Source organism: Hippopotamus amphibius, chromosome 1, assembly GCF_030028045.1.
Source record: "Hippopotamus amphibius kiboko isolate mHipAmp2 chromosome 1, mHipAmp2.hap2, whole genome shotgun sequence".
NCBI classification, from domain to species: domain Eukaryota; kingdom Metazoa; phylum Chordata; class Mammalia; order Artiodactyla; family Hippopotamidae; genus Hippopotamus; species Hippopotamus amphibius.
The window spans coordinates 55163561-55182744 of NC_080186.1; the positions used below are offsets into that span (position 1 = coordinate 55163561).

Genomic DNA, 19184 nt, shown 5'->3' on the forward strand with positions numbered 1-19184 from the left:
TTATTATATATAATGGGCAGAAATATGGAAGTGGCAAAAGGACTTATGTTAGAGCCCAAAGTAAATTATTTTTCTTCTATGTATAAAACTGATGTCTCAGAAAACAGATTGAATTTGTATCTGTCATATTATTTATTGATTTGCCTTTCACTGATCCAGTTTAGTTCTGTAGGCATGATTGTTGTTGTTGTTGTTGTTGTGTTTTGTAGCATAGCAGTATGATGTTCTTTTTGAGGGCCCATAAGTCTGTTGTATTTCTGTCTCATTCCTGTTTGATCAAAACAGCTGTTTTACTGCAAGGTGTATTCTAAAAAAAAATTTTATATGACCTTACAGCTCAGCTCAATTCATTCTTCTTGCAAGTAAAATATTACTACCAGTAGCAATGTAGATCCTTTATAAATCAGATAACTGCAAAGGTTTTTTTTTATAGTCTTCTGGTTAAAATTGATCACGTTAAACATTTTCTGCCACCCTAAATAGGAAGATTTGAGTGACTGGGTTTATTCATTTTCAAAGAAGCATTTATACTCAAGGAGAAGAAAATTAAGAGTTTCTAAAACTAATCTAATTTTTTTTAGCAAATTTCAAGTATAGAAAGAATGTTTGATTTAAAGTACTTTGGAACAGGAAAATGGTGTGTATTTTGGTTTTTGACAGTACCAAATAAGTGCAAATAAAATTCTGTTGTAAAGAAAGGCTTTGTATAAAGTCACAGGAGAGAGGGGATATGGGGATATATGTATGAATACAGCTGATTCACTTTGTTGTACAGCAGAAACAGGCACAACAGTGTAAAGCAATTATACTCCAATAAAGAGCTTAAAAAAAAGAAAAAGGAAGGCTTTGTATAAAGTTATCTATTTGGCAGATTATTTGTATAAACTACTTCAATAAACCTTAGGCTATTTGGCAGAAATACTGATGAGTCCCATTATACTAAAACTGACTGTGTTAGTGATGTTGTTTTTAATATTCTAACGATTCCAGGTACAGTCCAAAATAAAACTGCTTTTCCCTCTAGATATAATAAAATCTGTTAAGTGAAAACATTTGTATAATACACATGTTTATACATCATCTTATTCATTTAGTGGAACATTTTGTGTCAATTATCTTTTTCATGTAGAGATTACCATACAGATGTCCCCTTTGTGTGCATATTAATGTGCTAAATTTTTTTTTTTCAGATTTTTCTAAAATTTTGGGCAGTATTGTAGGGGTGATGGTTGGATGTTGATACTAGAAAATATTATTCCTGTCAAATATATTCATATTTTACTTTCTAAAATAAATGACATTTCGGGGGATAAGAAATTTTGAAGTGATGATGGAGATATTAAGACACGGAGATATGTTTAGGCGTAATTACCAGAGGGTCCCTGGTTTTTAATATCTTAGCTTTGTGGACAAGTTTCCAAGGATTCCCAATACATGTGATTCCCTAAACTTACGTGGAATGCTGGATACTGGAGATTCTCAATCATATGCTGACAGAGTTGTCCTACTTTCCAAAGTCATAATACCTTCAAATATTAATTACTACAAAACATATAGTATTCTCATTTAAAATTTAGGTCTGATCATTCATAAAACAGCCTAAACTTCAGTTTCTAGAGTTCATATAGCATTAAAAGTCGGAAAAATTATTTTTTCTCTCTATTAAAGTCAAAAACATTTCTACACCTCAGAGTAAACATTTCCAGTTCAATTTTTAAAGTATCACAGCATCTCAATGTAACCTAAATGCTTTGTAACTGATAAAACGTTCTTTTGCATACTTCCCCATCACCCTCTGCCTTTCTCCCTCAATTTGCTTTAGGCGCCTAACATTAGCATTCTGTGAACAGATATTTAAAGGATTGTTACAATGTATTTTATTTGTATCCCACAGTAATTTATTTACATTTTAAAAGGAATTTGAATAGTGTGGCAGTTTTGACAACCAGCAAGCTCATCAGAGTAAGATTCTATCTGTAGTCTCATGACATATCAAATGCTTGCTCTGTTCCACATGACAGAGACAGTGTGTGGTTTACCTTATAGATAGGGAAAGAGTAGCTGACATCTAGTAGCACTTAGCCCATTGAGTTCCTTAAATCTTTACTTCTAGTTTTGAATTTCTTTAAAATTCACCTAAATTCAAATTGCTCACCAAAGCAACAGGGAAAAAGAAAGCGCTGATTACAGAGTATGCGTTACCTCATTCTTCCTACTGGTTGTGAAGAACCTAGTTTTTACATATAAGCTACACTAGCCAGTGAAGAATTTAAGCGTGATGGCTAGCAACATAGTCATTTAAACAAACAATGCAGACGTGTTCTACAGGAACTATAGAGTATATTACATAGTGGTAGAACAAATTTCTCTTCACGTGCTGTCTAAATGTCAAAGGTTAAATTGTTGGATTTTTCTTTATTTTTCACTCCAGAAGTATTTGTTGAGTTCCTACTATGTGCTAGACTCTTGAATGAGCTAACTAATGAGAACTTGTAAAATTTTTCTGTTCCAGATTTTGGTTGTTTAGCTTTGAAGTAGCCATTCTTTAATATTTAACTTGACTTCCTATAGTTCTTTACTTATTAGATTCTTCTTCTGAGGATAAACAGAGAAAGACTGTGAGACCTAGATGTTACTTTTAAAGAGGCAGGTGACAGGAAGCGAAAAACAGTGGCTTGAGTGAGATTTAGGCTTCTCATGGTTTTTAATTTTCTGTATGACATTTCTGTTAGCATTGCCACTTGACTACTGTAAGAAACTATGTTTACTGGTTTTATAATAGTAGCATCTTTTCTTTTGGAACCTGGACTTCGAACAACTCATTTCACACAGTCATTGAACAGCTAGTTCCTATTCTGTCTTACCTAGAATTTTTCCAGGGGATTTCATGTGACAGGTTAACAGAAGAAAAGCCATTTGGATAACTCTTCTGTTACATTTGTTTCCCTCCGCTTTGGATCCCTAGAGATAAATTCTTACCATCTCTTCCTGCTAATTGACCAGCAGCACCCTGGAATACTGTCATCCCTTTGTCCAAAGGAATGGTGTAGTTGTATTCAAAGAACAAAGTGTTATGTCCTGTCTGTTCCTACCTATAAAAAAATACCTTTTTTTCTTTATTAAATTAGATTTTTGTAATAAATGATTGAAGGAAAAGTCAAGTAACAGAAAAATTTCAAGAACAGTTAGCACTAGGATTTTGATCCACTTTAACATAAAAATCTTTTTCTTCTCCTTTTTAATCACATTTTTAAAATAAGCTACAGGAGAAAATATAAAGTGAAAAAAATGTAAAATAACATTTAACTTCTGGTCCGTTTGTGAACTTATGTGAGATGACCTGGATCTGTATTTGTTTTCCAGTAAAATAAAACATATGCTTATATATGCATTACAGATTGAGTTTAAAATGAAAGTTGAGCATTCTTTGCCCTTTCAAATGTAGGACTAGCATATAATTTTAAGAGCTATTTTTTATTATAATTTTTAAAAAAATACAAAGTGATTTGCTATATAAAATTGATTCTTCCTTGAACTTTTTACTGTTTTCAAAGCATGTGAGATCTGATTAATGGAGAAGTAATCAAATGTAATGATCTCACATAAAAGATTATAGTTTTCCTGGAAATAAGACTTAACCAGATGTTAATGTATATATGACCATAAGAGAAAAGATTACCATTGCTGTAATGATTGACCAATGTAGTGATTTCCAGTTATTTTAGTTATGTTTTCTCAGTTCTGTTTGATATGGTGAAGCATTATTTGAAAAAGGAGTACAGGCAGAGTGTATGCTGATAATATTACTGCTGGTAGAGAACCAGCTGCAAGTTAGTGCATGCTTCAGGGAATACAAATGAATGCAGACTTTTTCTAACTCGATTTTGATGGTCTGACCTCCCTAGAAGCATAGTATGTATGTATACTTAGAATATGTAAGAAATGTTAAGTCTTTTTCTTCCCCTTTTTAGCCTTAGATTGTAAGCAAAAGAAATCAAGGTCAAGATCCGGAAGCAAGAAGAAAATGCTAACATTACCTCATGGTGCTGACGAGGTTTACATTCTCCGATGCAGGTACATGCCTGTGTTGCCAAATCTGCTCAGTTTCTTCAGATTTTGCTTTCAGACATATTAGCTATTTCATTTGGGATTTTTAATTTGTGGCAGAAGGTGCATTCTCAAAAATTGCTGCAAATGAACTTTTGGAGACAGACTTAAAATCTTACATAGCTCATAATATGCTGTACTTCAACAACTAATGAATAAGTTTTTACATTAGCTAAGAGCCTCTATGATACTGTGATTTGTAAAAGTGGCTTTTTTGTTGTGTTTTATTTGTGTGCTTTGTTTTAATTTGATATTTTTTTAATTGTCTTGAGTTCCTGCTTATTGGGAATATATTTTCTCTCCACTCATATTTCTAAGTGTAACTATGCAAACTCATTCACACCTCCTTCCATACTCATCCTCATGCAGTTTAAGGAATTCTGAATTGGAGAGTGGTCTTTTGAAAAGAATAGTGCATTTGGGAATTAAAGTTGTTTTAAATATATTAAGATGTGTAGATGTTAAGACCTTTTCATTAATTTTAACCTAATAGTAATGTTCCCCTCTCTACAAATATTGCTAGAGTTATTATGAGTTGGCAGTTTTGATATTATATTAAATCATTTTGACTTTATAGTTATTTACAAACTATTGTCAAGTACTATCTCCAATATACAGCAAAGTTAGCTCCTATGTTTATGGATTTTATGGGAATCGGTTTTAAATAAAGGGAATTGGTCGTGTTAAGAGAACTATTATCAACTTCTTCTATAGGTTTTGTGGCCTAGTCTTTCGTGGACCATTGTCTGTTCAGGAAGACTGGATTAAGCACTTACAACGACACATTGTAAACGCTAATCTTCCACGGACTGGAGCTGGCATGGTGGAAGTCACGTCACTACTCAAAAAGCCTGCCTCCATTACAGAAACTTCATTTTCTCTACTAATGGCAGAAGCAGCTTCATAGAACAAGAAAACCTTTTAAATAGCAAATTTGAATGGGATGTAAATTTGAAATTCTTTGTCTTTTTTTTTAAAGCCACATTAAATTATCCGTTTATAAATACTAAAGCAGGAAAATGGGGAAAAGTGAATGACAGTGACATCAGAGCAAATTGAGTACTTCAAACAGTAAGTAGTCTCTATATTTTATATAGGATGGGAGTTGTGTTTCTAAGGTTTACTACATTTTGTCAATTAACTGTGTTCACTCAATGATAGATCAGTACGTGTAGGCAGTCATTAATAAACTGTTGCACGTGGATACTTAAAGACAGACTTATTGGAAGATTATGTTTTCTGCAGTGTTACCAGAATCAAGGTTCTGTTCATTCCCCACAAGACTTGCATTGAAAAATAAGATATTATATTTTGTTTGTATATATTTAGTGTTTTGTATAATACCAGGAATCGCTAACTAAATTTACTCAACTTAGGGCATTAAATATCATGTACTTCATAGTTTGAGACTGTTCACTCAAATAGGGCAGAGTACTATTCTATCTAGATGTGTAAGTGTTTTTTTAAAATCACATGAAACGGTTTTTTTTATACTAAAAAGTGGAGGGAGATTTGTTTAAACAAATATTTCTAAAAGAAATATGTACATAGTCCTGGAAATTATTTGTGGTAAGGAAATATTCTTTACTCCAGTTGCATTTCTCAGACAATAAAGTGGTGCATCCATGCTACCTCCTACTTTGTCAACAAAGATGCTATTTACCCTTTACATTTTTGTATCATAATAGATTTTAAAAAATCTAATGTTCTTTATTGCAAGACATCCTTTTGTTAACAGATTTGTTTCTTTTTAATGTTTTACCTAAAATTTGACATGCTTACAGGACAGGTTTGCCTCTTACTTTATTTAACATTGTAGAAATGTAATTAATAAACAGTGCTCACTACACAGTTTAGAATAGACTTTCTCATTTATATTCTCCAAATTTGATCAGTTAGCAAAACTTAATACACCAATTGAAATATATCTACATATGATGAGAATGTTTACAATTTAAATTTTAGAACTTGTTTTGGATGTGATTATATGTACAAAAATCGTGTAACACTATGCTCATGCTAAGAACCGACATAATGGAATTACTGAAATAAATGTGCTGTGAGGAATGGAAAATATGGTGCAGATGTCTTGGTCATGATAAATTGTGATTCTCCTTTTAAACTCTTTCCAAAAACAAATCAATTCTTTTAATCTGAAATCAGATTCCTTTACAAATAACAGTTTTTGTATGCAAGCACCATTTCATTTCATGTAGTATGACTAATTCTATAGTTGAAACAAGGATATGCATTGATACTTTTCTTCGTATGTAAATAAAGTTAAAAGCAGTAAAATAAGGAGTATTTTGGTAGAGTATATACATACCTCACTGCCAGTGAAATTGCTTTCCTATGGTATATCTCCTTACCAGAAAAATCTCTAAATAAAAAAAGACTTTAAGAAAAGTATAATGTCTATAGTGTGAAACATTTCTTATTTTTATGACTGGTGGAAATGGTCCACTTGAGGTTGTGTTTCATTTGATTTATGTTGTTTATACTTAGCAGGTTACTTTATTCACATACTTTATATGTAAAATTAGGAGATTGGACTAAATGGATCATTCCCAACCAATGGTCTCCTGATCCCTGGGTGACTAGATAAGGGAAAAGTACTTGTAAGTTATTCTCATTTTTCCAAAGGCCTAATAGGAACTGTTTTTTTTCTCTATGAGTGTAACTAAAACACCAAATTTCTTAACTTCTGACTGAAAATATACCAAGTCTGTATATACCAGTATTCTCTTATTAAGTTTCATTGATATAAATATATTCTGTATTCAAATAGAATATATTTTTTCATTGGAAGTCATACTACTGACATAGCAAGTAGAGTTCAGAAATTATAGAGGAAAAAAAAGATTCCTGGTAGGAAGACTACCAATCACTAGAGCCCCTTTCAACTCTAATTTTTATAGTTCTTTGATTTTATTAAGCCAGCTATCAAGATGTAAGAATACAAGTAGAATAGGTAGCTTGACCACAGATTTCATAAGCAAACCTAGGTTATATTTTTTATGTTAAACTATTTCTAAAACAGTCTTTCTCCTTCTGGATATAAAAAGAGTTATATCATCAAAATACAGTAATTCAAATTGGAAACAGTAAATTAAACAGAGAACATTTTTCATAATAAAGATATTTGGGTTACAAAATTTAAAAATTTTCTTAGGGAGCAGAGTTTGTCTTTTATTTGGCAACTAGAAAGTTAATGATATATTTTCATTTGGCTTCCACTGGAAGAAAATGATAAAATATCATCTTAAGTTACATGATAGACTTTCATGTTAAAACACGCTAATTTGGAATTCAGTATTGCCAGATTTTCTTTTATGATTCCTTTATCATTGCCTAAGATATTTGAGCTTCTTTAGTATTTGAGCATCTTTTTCTTTTTAAAAAAATCTTGTTAAAAGTATTGATTTATTTAATAGCATCAAGACAAAAAAAATTTTCTTCTTCAAAAGTAGTATATTCCACTGTGCTTCTTTAGACTATATTAGAACCATGGCATAGTTAATATCTCTATTTTAGGTTTCACATACTTAATTATGGGTTAGGGAGATGATAGTTTTTCAGTAGTAATTTAAAGGAAATACACATAACCTCTCAGGGATTGTACAGTTAAAACATACTGGTCCAAAATATAGCTTTGATTTTTTTTTTCTTCACTAAGAAATTGTAATATATGCGCATTTTAGAAATATTAAGAAAATGAAAAAGTAAAAAATGGGGAAAATCACCTGTGGTATTATCACTCAAATACATTTACTTTCAACAGCTTGTTATGTTTCTTTCTCATTGTTTCTATATAGTTATGAATGTGATGTATTATAATGTATCCCAGTATCCCATCTTCCCAGGTTTATTTGAAATTTAAGTACTTCATTGTATAGACTAACATTTAAATACTCAATCTTGAGCATTTTCTACCACCAACAACCAGTTCTCTGATTCTCCAGACACCAGTTGGTTGTGCAACAGTTCAAGTCAATTCTGACATTAATTACCTGGAGTTAACGTCAGACTCCACGGGTTAAGGGGCTCAGTCCTACAAGACTGCCCACACTTCAGGTGCCAGTCACAAGTATCAGGTCACCCATACTTGTGATCAACTGGCTATAAATCGAAGGTTGCCACAACCCACTCTTTAGATTTGATAATTTGCTAGAATGACTCACAGAACTCAGAAAAATACTTGACTTTACCAGTTTATAATAGAGAACATAACTCAGGAACAGTAAAATGGAAGAGATACATAGGCAAGGTATGCTGGGAAAGGGGTGGCATGGAGCTTCCATGCTCTCTATGGGTGCGCCACCCTCCCAGCACCTTGATGTGTTCACCAACCCAGAAGCCATCCCTTAGGAGGTTATTATGGAGGTTTCATTATGTAGACATAATTGATTAAATAACTGGCCATTCGTCATTAACTCAGTCTCTAGCTCCTTTCCTCTCCCTGGAGGTTTCAGGAGTTGATGGGATGAAAAAGTCCAACCCTGTAATCATGCCTTGGCCTTTCTGGTCACCCACTCCCATTCTGAAGCTATCTGGGGGCCCCCAGCCACCAGTCATTAGCATATAAAAGACGCTCCCATCACTCTGGAGATTTAAAGAGTTTTAGGAGATGTATGCCAGGAACCAGGGACAAAGACCAAATATTTATTTTTTATTTCTCACACTAGACATAACACCTCTGTGTGACAAAAACTAGTCAGCACCAATGATATTTCAAACCATAGACTATAATTAGCATTCACCCCTGGTATGAAGGTAGCTATTTAAGTTATTGCAACAATGGGAACTTGCTTTCTTATTTTGAGGGCCAGTCAAGTTCAGTTTTTGATCTTTAGTCAATACCTCATAGCTTTAATTTCTTGGTTTTTTAGCCTACATTATAGACATAGGTACAACCCTGGTTTTTCTTGATTACTTTGGTTACAAATAATTGAATAGTGCTTTTAATTGCTTAGATAAACAACAGTAATAAGTAAAACTTACAGAATTGATACCTCATTGTTACATTAAGTCAGAGGTCAAGATGAACAGAGTGGATATAATCTAATAAATTACTAGGGTTTTTCCTTGTTATTAAAGTTTTAGACAAGAAAAAATGTATGGACTTCCTCCACATTAAAAATTTGTCATATTTCTATTCTAGTGTTTTTTCTATTATACAGACTTTTCTTTTTTAAAAAACAGAAGATCATGCTATGTAGAAATTAACCCTTTATTCTCTTAGCTATAGATCCGCAAGCATTTTCATACCACTAAATATTATTCTTAAATATACTTTAAATTTTTGCATAATATCCCATTGTACCAAATATTATGTACACCTCCATTGTTGATCATTTTACATTGTCTCTAGGATTTTGGCATTGTAAAGAATGCTTTTGGTGAACATTCTTGCAGTACATTGTACACATCCAAAATTATTTTGTAAGGATGAATTTCTAGTAGTATAATTGGTAGGTTAAAGAGTTGGATATTGCTCACACATTTAAGGCTTTATATATGAATTATAAAGGCTTTATATATCATTTCCAAATTGTTATACAGGAGGGCCATATAACTTTATGCTCCTACCTGCAGCTTACGAGTATGGCTTACAATTTCTCTCGTCCTTGCCAGTGTATTCTTTAAAACTTTGCTTATTTATTAGGTAAAAAGTAGTATCTTGTTCATCTTTAAGTGACAAATGAACACAAAGTAAATGAATTTTTTATCACAAAGGCATTAACTTTATGATTTAAAATAAAAATATGTATGAATATGTTTTACTAGATGATATGACCAGTGAGTGGTATAATAGTTTAAGAGCCTTTATAATCCATAGTCTTTCAAGAGATCTTTGACTATTATTTATTCCAAAAGTTAGTTTGTATATCATTATGCATTATTCTGTGAGTTCCATAGCGCTTCTTAGGTACCCAGATTGGGCTGTGACCGACCCCTCCTCCCCCCAAAAAAGTAAAGAATAGCTACTTTGAAAGTATTGTGTGTTGCCATGTCAGCTCTCAAGTGGTTTATATTTTTTAGTTATAATTCTAGGCAAATTCCCAGAAATCTTTGGCATAGGTTTTTTGTTTTTGTATGGTGAGGAGAAGAGATAATGTGAATTACTTTGCTTCTTCTGAACAAATTGGTAGAAAAGATTATTATTTGCTTTTTAAAATTAGTATTTGATTTCTTAAAGATATAAACCTAGAGAGTTCTTAAGTTATTAAGGTCAACCTCTGAAATTTTATTTTTCTATTGATGAGTTTGGCAAATTTCAGCAAATATTTTAAGTAAGGAGCTTTTAGATAATGTTTAGTCCCATTTACAACTTAAAACTTTTAAAAAATTTTAACTTAACTTGTAAGTCAATATATTGTTTCTGTTTTGAGAATCTCAGTACCCTGATTTAAAACCTTCTCCAATACATAAATATCTCTTATAAATAATAATATATTAAACTCTTAATAAATATGTAGAACCTTAAATTCTCTTGAATATTTCAGTGCCTCATATAACTTAGTTACATTTTTACTTAAAAATCACAAGTCAAAGTTGATTACTCAGCTTTCACATTTTCAGTTGAATTTGGAAAGCTGAACTGGTAGTCTAATAGGCCAAATTTTCTTAAATATATAAATACCCCCAATTTTTTTTTTAATTTTATTTATTTATTGGCTGTGTTGGGTCTTTGTTGCTACACACGGGCTTTCTCTAGTTGCTGCGAGCGGGGGCTACTCTTCATTGTGGTGCACGGGCTCCTCATTGTAGTGGCTTCTTTTGCTGTGGAGCACGGGCTCTAGGCACGTGGGCTTCAATAGTTGCGGCACATGGGCTCAATAGTTGTGGCACACAGGCTTAGTTGCTCCGTGGCATGTGGAATCTTCCCAGAGCAGGGCTCGAACCCGTGTCCCCTGCATTGGCAGGTGGATTCTTAACCACTGCGCCACCTAGGAAGTCCCAGTATCCCCAGTTTTTAAAGTCTACACAGATTGCCTCTTGCCAGATTTTTTTTGAGGTAAACTTCATAAACATATTACCATTTAAAGAAGGATTTTAATTACTACAAGAGTAGAATGTAGGACGTTGTCAGCACCCCCAGAAACCTCCATGTTCTCCAACCCAATTAAATTCTCTCCCTCCCATTACCATTATTCTGACTTTGCTAATAATCGTTTGTTTCCTATTTTTAAGTTTGACTTCCTAGGAATGCATATTAATGTGGTTTTGCCTGTTTTTATATTTTACAGGAATGGAGTTATACCACAAGTATTCTTTTGTGACTTGCTCCCTTTGGTTAATGTTAACTTTGGATTTCATCTCTATTTTTCCCATAGCTGTAGTTTACTCATTTTTGTTGCTGTATTTTATTACATATCTATATATGACACCACTTAATTATTCATCTTTATTGTTGATAAACATTTGGGTTGTCTTCATTTGGTTGTTTTTTGGCTTTTAAGAGCTGTGGAGCTGTGAACGTTCTTGTCTCTTCTTTTAAACATCTGCAGGTTTCTCTAGGGTACATGCCAAGGAGTAGAATTTCTTGGTCATAGAGTATATGCCTCTTAGACCAAACTGTTTTCCAAAATGATTGTACACATTTATACTCCCACACGGAGTTCCTAAGAGTTTTTGTTCCTCCCTATCTTTACTAATACTATTGTCAGACTTAAATTTTTGCCAGTTGGTAAGTGTTAATGATATTTCATTGTGAATTTAATTTACATTCCTCTGATTTCTGTCAGATTGATTATCCTTTCTTATATTTGTTTATTGGCCACTTAGACTTCCTCTTTTGAGAAATGCCTTGATAAATTGCCCATTTTTTTTCTACTGGAGTATCTGTCTTGTTTCATACTGACACTTAGGAATTCCACTAATTCTTAGGTTATATGTGTTGTAGATATCTTGTGCTTTGTCACTCTCTTTTTCCACTTGCGGTTATAGTGACTATTGATGAACATGTAATCGGATACATCCTTTTGAATTTCTCAAATGTTTTTATTTGTCTAAAGATGCCTATGTTCACTTAATTCTTGAAGGATATTTTCACTGGGTATGGAATTCTATCTAAATTGACACTTATTTCCCCCCTGCATATTAAAGTTATTATCCACTGTTTTCTACAAGTTCAGCTGTTGCTCATTTTAAAATAAGCTGTCCTATATTTTCTGGCTTCTTTAAAGATATTTATCTTTAGTCTTCTAAAGTTTTTCTCTACAGTGTCTTGATGGGAATGTCTTCAGTTATTGTCAAGTTTGGGAACTCTGCAGGGCTTTTGGAAATTTCCTAAATTCTCCCTGGTTCTTTTGGGACTCCAGTTAATATGTGTTAAAATCCTTCTCACTGCATCTTCTGGGTTTTTTTACCTTCTCTGCCCTGTTTTCTGTCTTTGTCTTTTGGTGTTACGTTCTAGATAGTTTCTTTTGACCTATCTTCCAGTTTACTAATTTTCTCAGTTACTGTTAAATCTCATCCACTGAGATCTTAATTTTGGTTATGATATTTTTCAGATGTAGAATTTCTGTTGGGTCTTTTCAGATATGCTTTTTATTGTTTCTAGTATATCCTACTTGGCTGTTATTTCTGTGGTCTGCATAGTTACTTTCATATTCGGACTCTGATAATTCCAGAATCTAAAATAATTCTGGATCTGAGTTTATTGATAGTTGCTTTTTCTGTTTCTTGTTCATGGTGTCTTGTTTTCTTGTATGCCTATATGTTTAACAATATGCTGAACATTACATTTGGAAACTATTATAGAACTGTGTTGAAGTCTAGGATAGTAGCGTCTCCCAAAGAATTTTCCTTTACTTCTGTCACGTACCTGGCGGTATTACCAGTTTAGAACACTTTAATCCAAGTTCAGGTTTTGCGTTTTCCTGGCCTATCCAGATGACCTAAAGTCACATTGTAAGAGCTATGTCATGGAAGGGTTTGCATACCTCTGGTTTGACCTTCTACCCAAGGCCATTGAATGTGCGGCTTAGTTTCATAAGTATTTCTTCCATATAGGATGTGTCCTCAGGGCAAAAATAAAAGATTTCATTATTGGGTGGCCCTCCTGAGTTTCTTGTCTTCTCTTAGAGTTTGACTTGGTAATTCTTCACTATCTCATTACTTCTTTAATGCTTATGATTTTATTTTTATTCATTCAACTTTTTTAGCTGACCCCAGTGAGAGAGAATTTATCCGGATGATTTAGTCTACCGTTATCAGAATCAGGATATAAATAAATTTCTGAGAGCAGGGATTTTGTTTATTTTGTTCACTTTTTTCCTAGCAGAGTTCTGGTATATATTATGCATCAAGTCAATATTCATTGAATGATTTAAGAGAATAAGCTATTATTTTAAAGCAAATTTAAATTTCTTATGGGGTACATTCCCCCTTTTTTCTTCTTAAAAATAAAATTTGGCTATTAAGCATTTTTCTCTTCTAGATGTATTTTAGAATTAGTTCATCAAATTCCATTTGAACCCAGAGATTTTATCTAGAACTGCACTGAATTTATTTTTTAATTAATTTTTATTGGAGTATAGTTGATTTTAATGTGTCAGTTTCTGCTGTACAGCAAAGTGAATCAGTTATAAACACACATTTATCTACCTTTTTTTTAGGTTGTAGTCCCGTATAGGTCATTACAAGAGTATTGAGTAGAGTTGCCTGTACTATACAGTAGGTTCTTATTAGTTATCTCTTTTATATATAGTAGTGTGTATATGTTACTCCTGATCTCCCAATTTATCACTCCCCCCCTTTTCTCCCTTTTAGAAAGTAATTTGTGGAAATGGGAAAATTTGAGTCTTCCTTTTTAGGAACATGGTATGTTTTTCCATGTATCTTCATTTTTTTATGTCTTGCAGGATAGTTTTACCATTTCTTTATATAAAATTGGACATTAAAATTTTATTTCTGTAGATTTGTTTTTGTTGCTATTGTGAATGGATTTTTCCCAAAATTTTCTTATTAAAATTGCTGATATAAAGGGAGAGTATTGATTCTCTGTACAGCAGTCTTATTCATATCTTTTTACAATGCTCAACTCTGTTATATATCTCTAATATTTTTTCAATCAGTTCTCTTGAAATTTCTAAGTAACCAGTTAAAACATCTGCACATTGACATTTATCTCTTACTTTCAGTTGTTTATGCATAATCTTTGCTTGAGTTCTTACATTGTCAAGGACAATTCAGTACGCTGTTGAACATAAATGGTGATAGCTGACATTCCTCTCTTGCTCTTGATTGTAATTGGGATACTTTTGTTTCATAATTAAATATAATTTTGCTGGAAGTTTCTTGTAGACACAATATATTGAGTTAAAAATAGTTTCTTATTGGGTAAGAGTTTTTATGTGTTTGTTTTTGTTTTGGTTTGGTTTGGTTTGGTTGGTTTTTGGCACACCACAAGGCTTGTGGGATCTTAGTTCCCCAACCGGGAACTGAACCCAGGCCACGGCAGTGAAAGTGCTGAGTGCTAAACACTGGACTGCCAGGGAATTCCTATGTGTTTGTTGTTGTTGTTATTGTTGTTTTTTAATAAAAAATGGACTCTTGATCTTAGCAAAATGCTTCTTCTGCCTCTGTTGAGATTGTCATGTGATTTTTTTCTTCTTTAATCTTTTGATGTTAATAAAATTTATTAATAGGCTTTTAAACATTGGACCATTCTTAAATTTCTCCTTAGTCATGATGTGTTGCTTAATACCAGGAGCTTGATTTGCTTCCATGTCACTGAAGAATTTTTTCATGTATATCTATTAGCATACTGTTAGTATACTTTCTGCTATATTTGTCTGGATTCAGTATCCAAGTTATATTAACCTCATAAAATGAGTTGGGAAGTTCAAATTTGCCTACGCTGTGAAAGAGTTTTCATAACATAGACAATATTGCCTTCTTAAAGATTTGATAGTACTTATTCGTAAACTCATATGAGCTGTTAAGTTTTGAGAGATAGATCTTTTGACCACTTTTACTATTTTGTTTCTAATCATAGGTTGTTGGTATTTTCCCCTCCCTTTAAGCCAGTTTTAATTATGCTTTCTTAGAGTATACATTTTTATAAATTTTCTAAAAATTTGGAAAAATTTGTACATAGTTTATTTCTTACAAGTTATTTAATCTCTATATCTGTCATATCTGTTTACTCATATTACTGATGTTTACTTTTTTTTTTTTTTTTCCCTTTTGGCCATGCTGTGCGGCTCGCGGGATTTTAGTTCCCAGACCAGGGATTGAGCCTGGGCCACGGCATTGAAAGCACCGAATCCTAACTACTGGACCGCCAGGGAATTCCCAATGTTTACTTCTCTTTATCTTTTTTCCTTAATTATCTTAAATATCTTTTTAACCAGTTTCTCATATGTTTGAAAATAGTGTCTAATCTCTGGGTTTGGGGGATCTCTGGAATTTTTTATATATATCATATATTTTTATCATGATTTAGCTTCTTTAGGGTGGATGTTACAACTCCTAAATCTGTCTCCCATGTCTCTTACTTTTTCTTTAACATTTTTCATCCCCTTGTCTTTTGCACCGTGCCCTGGGAGAATTCCTTAGCTCCTTCTTCTAACACACTAATTGACTCTAAAGCTACGTTCATTCTGCTAATCAGCCTATCTGTTGAGCTGTTTGGAGGTTTGGTGTTTTGGTATGTTTATTTTTATACTTATTTTTTATTTCTAAGATCTTTAATTGTTCTTCTTAAGGGCCTATTTGTCTCATGGATGTGATTTCCTCTTGGCCTTCTGAGGATATTAATTGTATATGTTTTTAAGACTCCTTTTGCCCTATTAATTGTTTTCTCAGGGATTAATTCTGTCTGTTGAGTTTGATGCCCTTTCATGGTGTTGGTTTTCCTCAAATATTTGGTAATTCTTGCTTGTTTGCTCACTTATGTCTCAGATTTCTTGTTAGGCTTTCTGCAAATGTTCTATAAATTCAGCCTGTTTCTGGTGATTGTAGGGAAAGAGTGCAACCAGTATCAAGTCTTCTAGAAATGTAGACTTTGCTTATTTTTTGGTATTATAGGGCAATACCATCCCTCTGCCATGGCTGAACTATTATAAAAGCAGCCCAGCATCTGGAGTCCTTCCCACCTTTTGTAACTGCCTTCCCATGCATAGTTTGGCTTAAGATTTCCTCCTTCAGTCGGATTCCATTTACCCTCTGTTTTTTTTCAGTAATTACATATAATTTATGATTAATCAAAATATGTTTTCTTCTTTCCCAACAGTGTTATAGACTTTTAAATTTTTTCATTTTGTCAGTTTTTAGGGAATAGAGGATCCTGCTATACATATTTGAGCCAAACTTCAGAAGTTAATCCGTAAATTATTATGAGTATAAAACTTTCCTAATTCCCCTAGATCTCTTCCCCGGTAATTTCTTAGTCACTGGTAAACTTTTCAGTATAATACATGGTCGATAAGAGAGAGTTTTACATGAAAGCCTTTTTTTTTTTTTTTTTTTGAGTAGTGGAATTGTGAACTTTTATTGTTTTCCAAATTTCTTATAAGGAAAACATTACTTTCATAAAGTGAAATTATGCTAAAGGGGAAAGTTCTGTGCTTCATCAGGAAGGGCCTCATACCTCTTTTTTTTTTTTTTTTTTGCCTTTATCTCCTTATCTTTTTTTTTTTTTTTTGGGGGGGGGTACACCAGGTTCAATCATCTGTTTTTACACACATATCCCCATATTCCCTCCCTTCCTTGACTCCCCCCCCCTTGAGTCCCCCCCGCCCTCCCCACCCCAGTCCTCTAAGTCATCTTCCATCCTCGAGTTGGACTCCCTTTGTTATACAACAACTTCCCACTGACTATTTTACAGTTGGTAGTATATATATGTCTGTGCTACTCTTCTCGCTTCGTCCCAGTTTCCCCTTCACCCCCCACCCCCTCCCATACCTCGAGTTCTCCAGTCCATTCTCTGTATCTGCATCCTTGTTCTTGTCACTGAGTTCATCAGTACCATTTTTAGATTCCATATATGTGAGTTAGCATACAATATTTGTCCTTCTCTTTCTGACTTACTTCACTCTGTATGACAGATTGTAGTTCTATCCACCTCATGACATATAGCTCCATCTCATCCCTTTTTATAGCTAAGTAATATTCCATTGTATATATATGCCACATCTTCTGTATCCATTCATTTGTTGATGGGCATTTAGGTTGCTTCCATGTCCTGGCTATTGGAAATAGTGCTGCAATAAACATTATGGTACAAGTTTCTCTTGGGATTATGGTTTTCTTTGGGTATATGCCCAGGAGTGGGATTACTGGATCATATGGTAGTTCTATTTGTAGTTTTTTAAGGAACCTCCAAATTGTTTTCCATAGTGGCTGTACCAACTTACATTCCCACCAACAGTGCAGGAGAGTTCCCTTTTCTCCACACCCTCTCCAACATTTGTGGTTTCCAGACTTTGTGATGATGGCCATTCTGATTGGTGTGAGGTGATACCTCATTGTGGCTTTAACTTGCATTTCTCTGATGATTAGAGATGTTGAGCATCTTTTCATGTGTTTGTTGGCCATCTGTATGTCTTCTTTGGAGAAATGTCTATTTAGGTCTTCTGCCCATTTGTGGATTGGGTTATTTGCTTTTTTGGTATTAAGCTGCATGAGCTGCTTGTATATTTTGGAGGTTAATCCTTTGTCCGTTGTTTCATAGGCAATTATTTTTTCCCATTCTGAGGGTTGCCTTTTAGTCTTGTTTATGGTTTCTTTTGCTGTGCAAAAGCTTTTAAGTTTCATGAGGTCCCATTTGTTTATTCTTGATTTTATTTCCATGATTCTAGGAGGTGGGTCAAAAAGGATGTTGCTTTGATGGATGTCATAGAGTGTTCTGCCTATGTTTTCCTCTAGGAGTTTTATAGTGTCTGGCCTTCCATGTAGGTCTTTAATCCATTTGGAGTTTATTTTTGTGTATGGTGTTAGGAAGTGTTTTAATTTCATTCTTTTCCATGTTGCTGTCCAATTTTCCCAGCACCACTTATTGAAGAGGCTGTCTTTTTTCCATAGTGTACTCGTGCCTCCTTTGTCAAAGATAAGGTGCCCATATGTGTTTGGGCTTACTTCTGAGTTCTCTATTCTATTCCATTGATCTTCCTTTCTATTTTTGTGCCAGTACCATACTGTCTTGATCACTATGGCCTTGTAGTATAGTTTGAAGTCAGGAAGCCTGATGAAAGCCTTTTTTTGATTGATAGAATAGTTCATGCAAATTAGACTGAAATGTTACTTCCCTAAACCATCATGAAATCATGTTATAAGACTTATGCTTCAGAGACTTCCCTGGTGGCACAGTGGTGAGGAATCTGCCTGCCAATGCAGGGGACATGGGTTAGATCCCTGGTCTGGGAGGATCCCACATGTCGTGAAGCATCTAAGCCCTGCACCACAAGTACTGAGCCTGTGCTCTAGAGCCTATGTGCCACAACTACTAAAGCCCATGAGCCCTAGAGCCCATGCTCCTCAAAAAGAGAAGCCACTGCAGTGAGAAGCCAGCACACTGCTCGCTGCAACTAGAGAAAGCCCACACACTGCAATGGAGACCCACCACAGCCAAAAAAAATAAAAACAGACTTATGCTTCAGAAAACTGTTCTTTTTAACTGCCTCAAATCTTTCTCTTTTCTTCTGCATATAACTTATAAGTCAGTTTTTTTAGAAAGTAGAACAGTGCTTGCTACTCACTGCAGTTAATTACATATATATTTCACGAAGATGCATGGAAATAGATAAGGAATGCAAGTATTTATTTTTTAGAAGTTAATTTAAAACAGATGATTAAAATGGGTAAATTTTTTATCCTGTGATTTACATTTTGTATTCTGCTTTTTTATTTTTTATTTGGTTGTTACTGGAAGGTGACATTTATTGTTATTCATTTCTCTTTGCTCAACGTTACCTTGCTGCTAATTTGAAATGTCTTCTGCGGCCATTTCAGAATCGAAACATTATTTATCAAGGGTGAAAAATATTATGTGAGCATGGGTTTCCAGGACCTCTGCTATTGTTTATGTAGTATATTACAAGTACTTTTAGAGGTCCATTGATCTTGAG

At 33.6% G+C, this 19184-nt stretch overlaps 1 protein-coding gene across 23 annotated transcripts in view; it reads left to right on the top strand.

Moving 5' to 3' along the window:
* Window positions 1–19184, top strand: part of ZNF644 (zinc finger protein 644) — a 158554-nt gene that overhangs the window by 99073 nt on the left and 40297 nt on the right. For 15 of the 23 annotated variants that reach the window (XM_057713288.1, XM_057713373.1, XM_057713278.1 and 12 more), the window contains 2 exons: window positions 3972–4074; window positions 4822–6181. In XM_057713288.1, coding sequence (XP_057569271.1) covers window positions 3972–4074; window positions 4822–5014 — 296 coding nt within the window. In that variant the 3' untranslated portion in view covers window positions 5015–6181. Of the gene's footprint in view, window positions 1–3971; window positions 4075–4821; window positions 6182–19184 lie in introns of those variants that run through there. The other 8 variants (XR_009049774.1, XR_009049775.1, XR_009049777.1 and 5 more) reach the window with 3 other exon arrangements.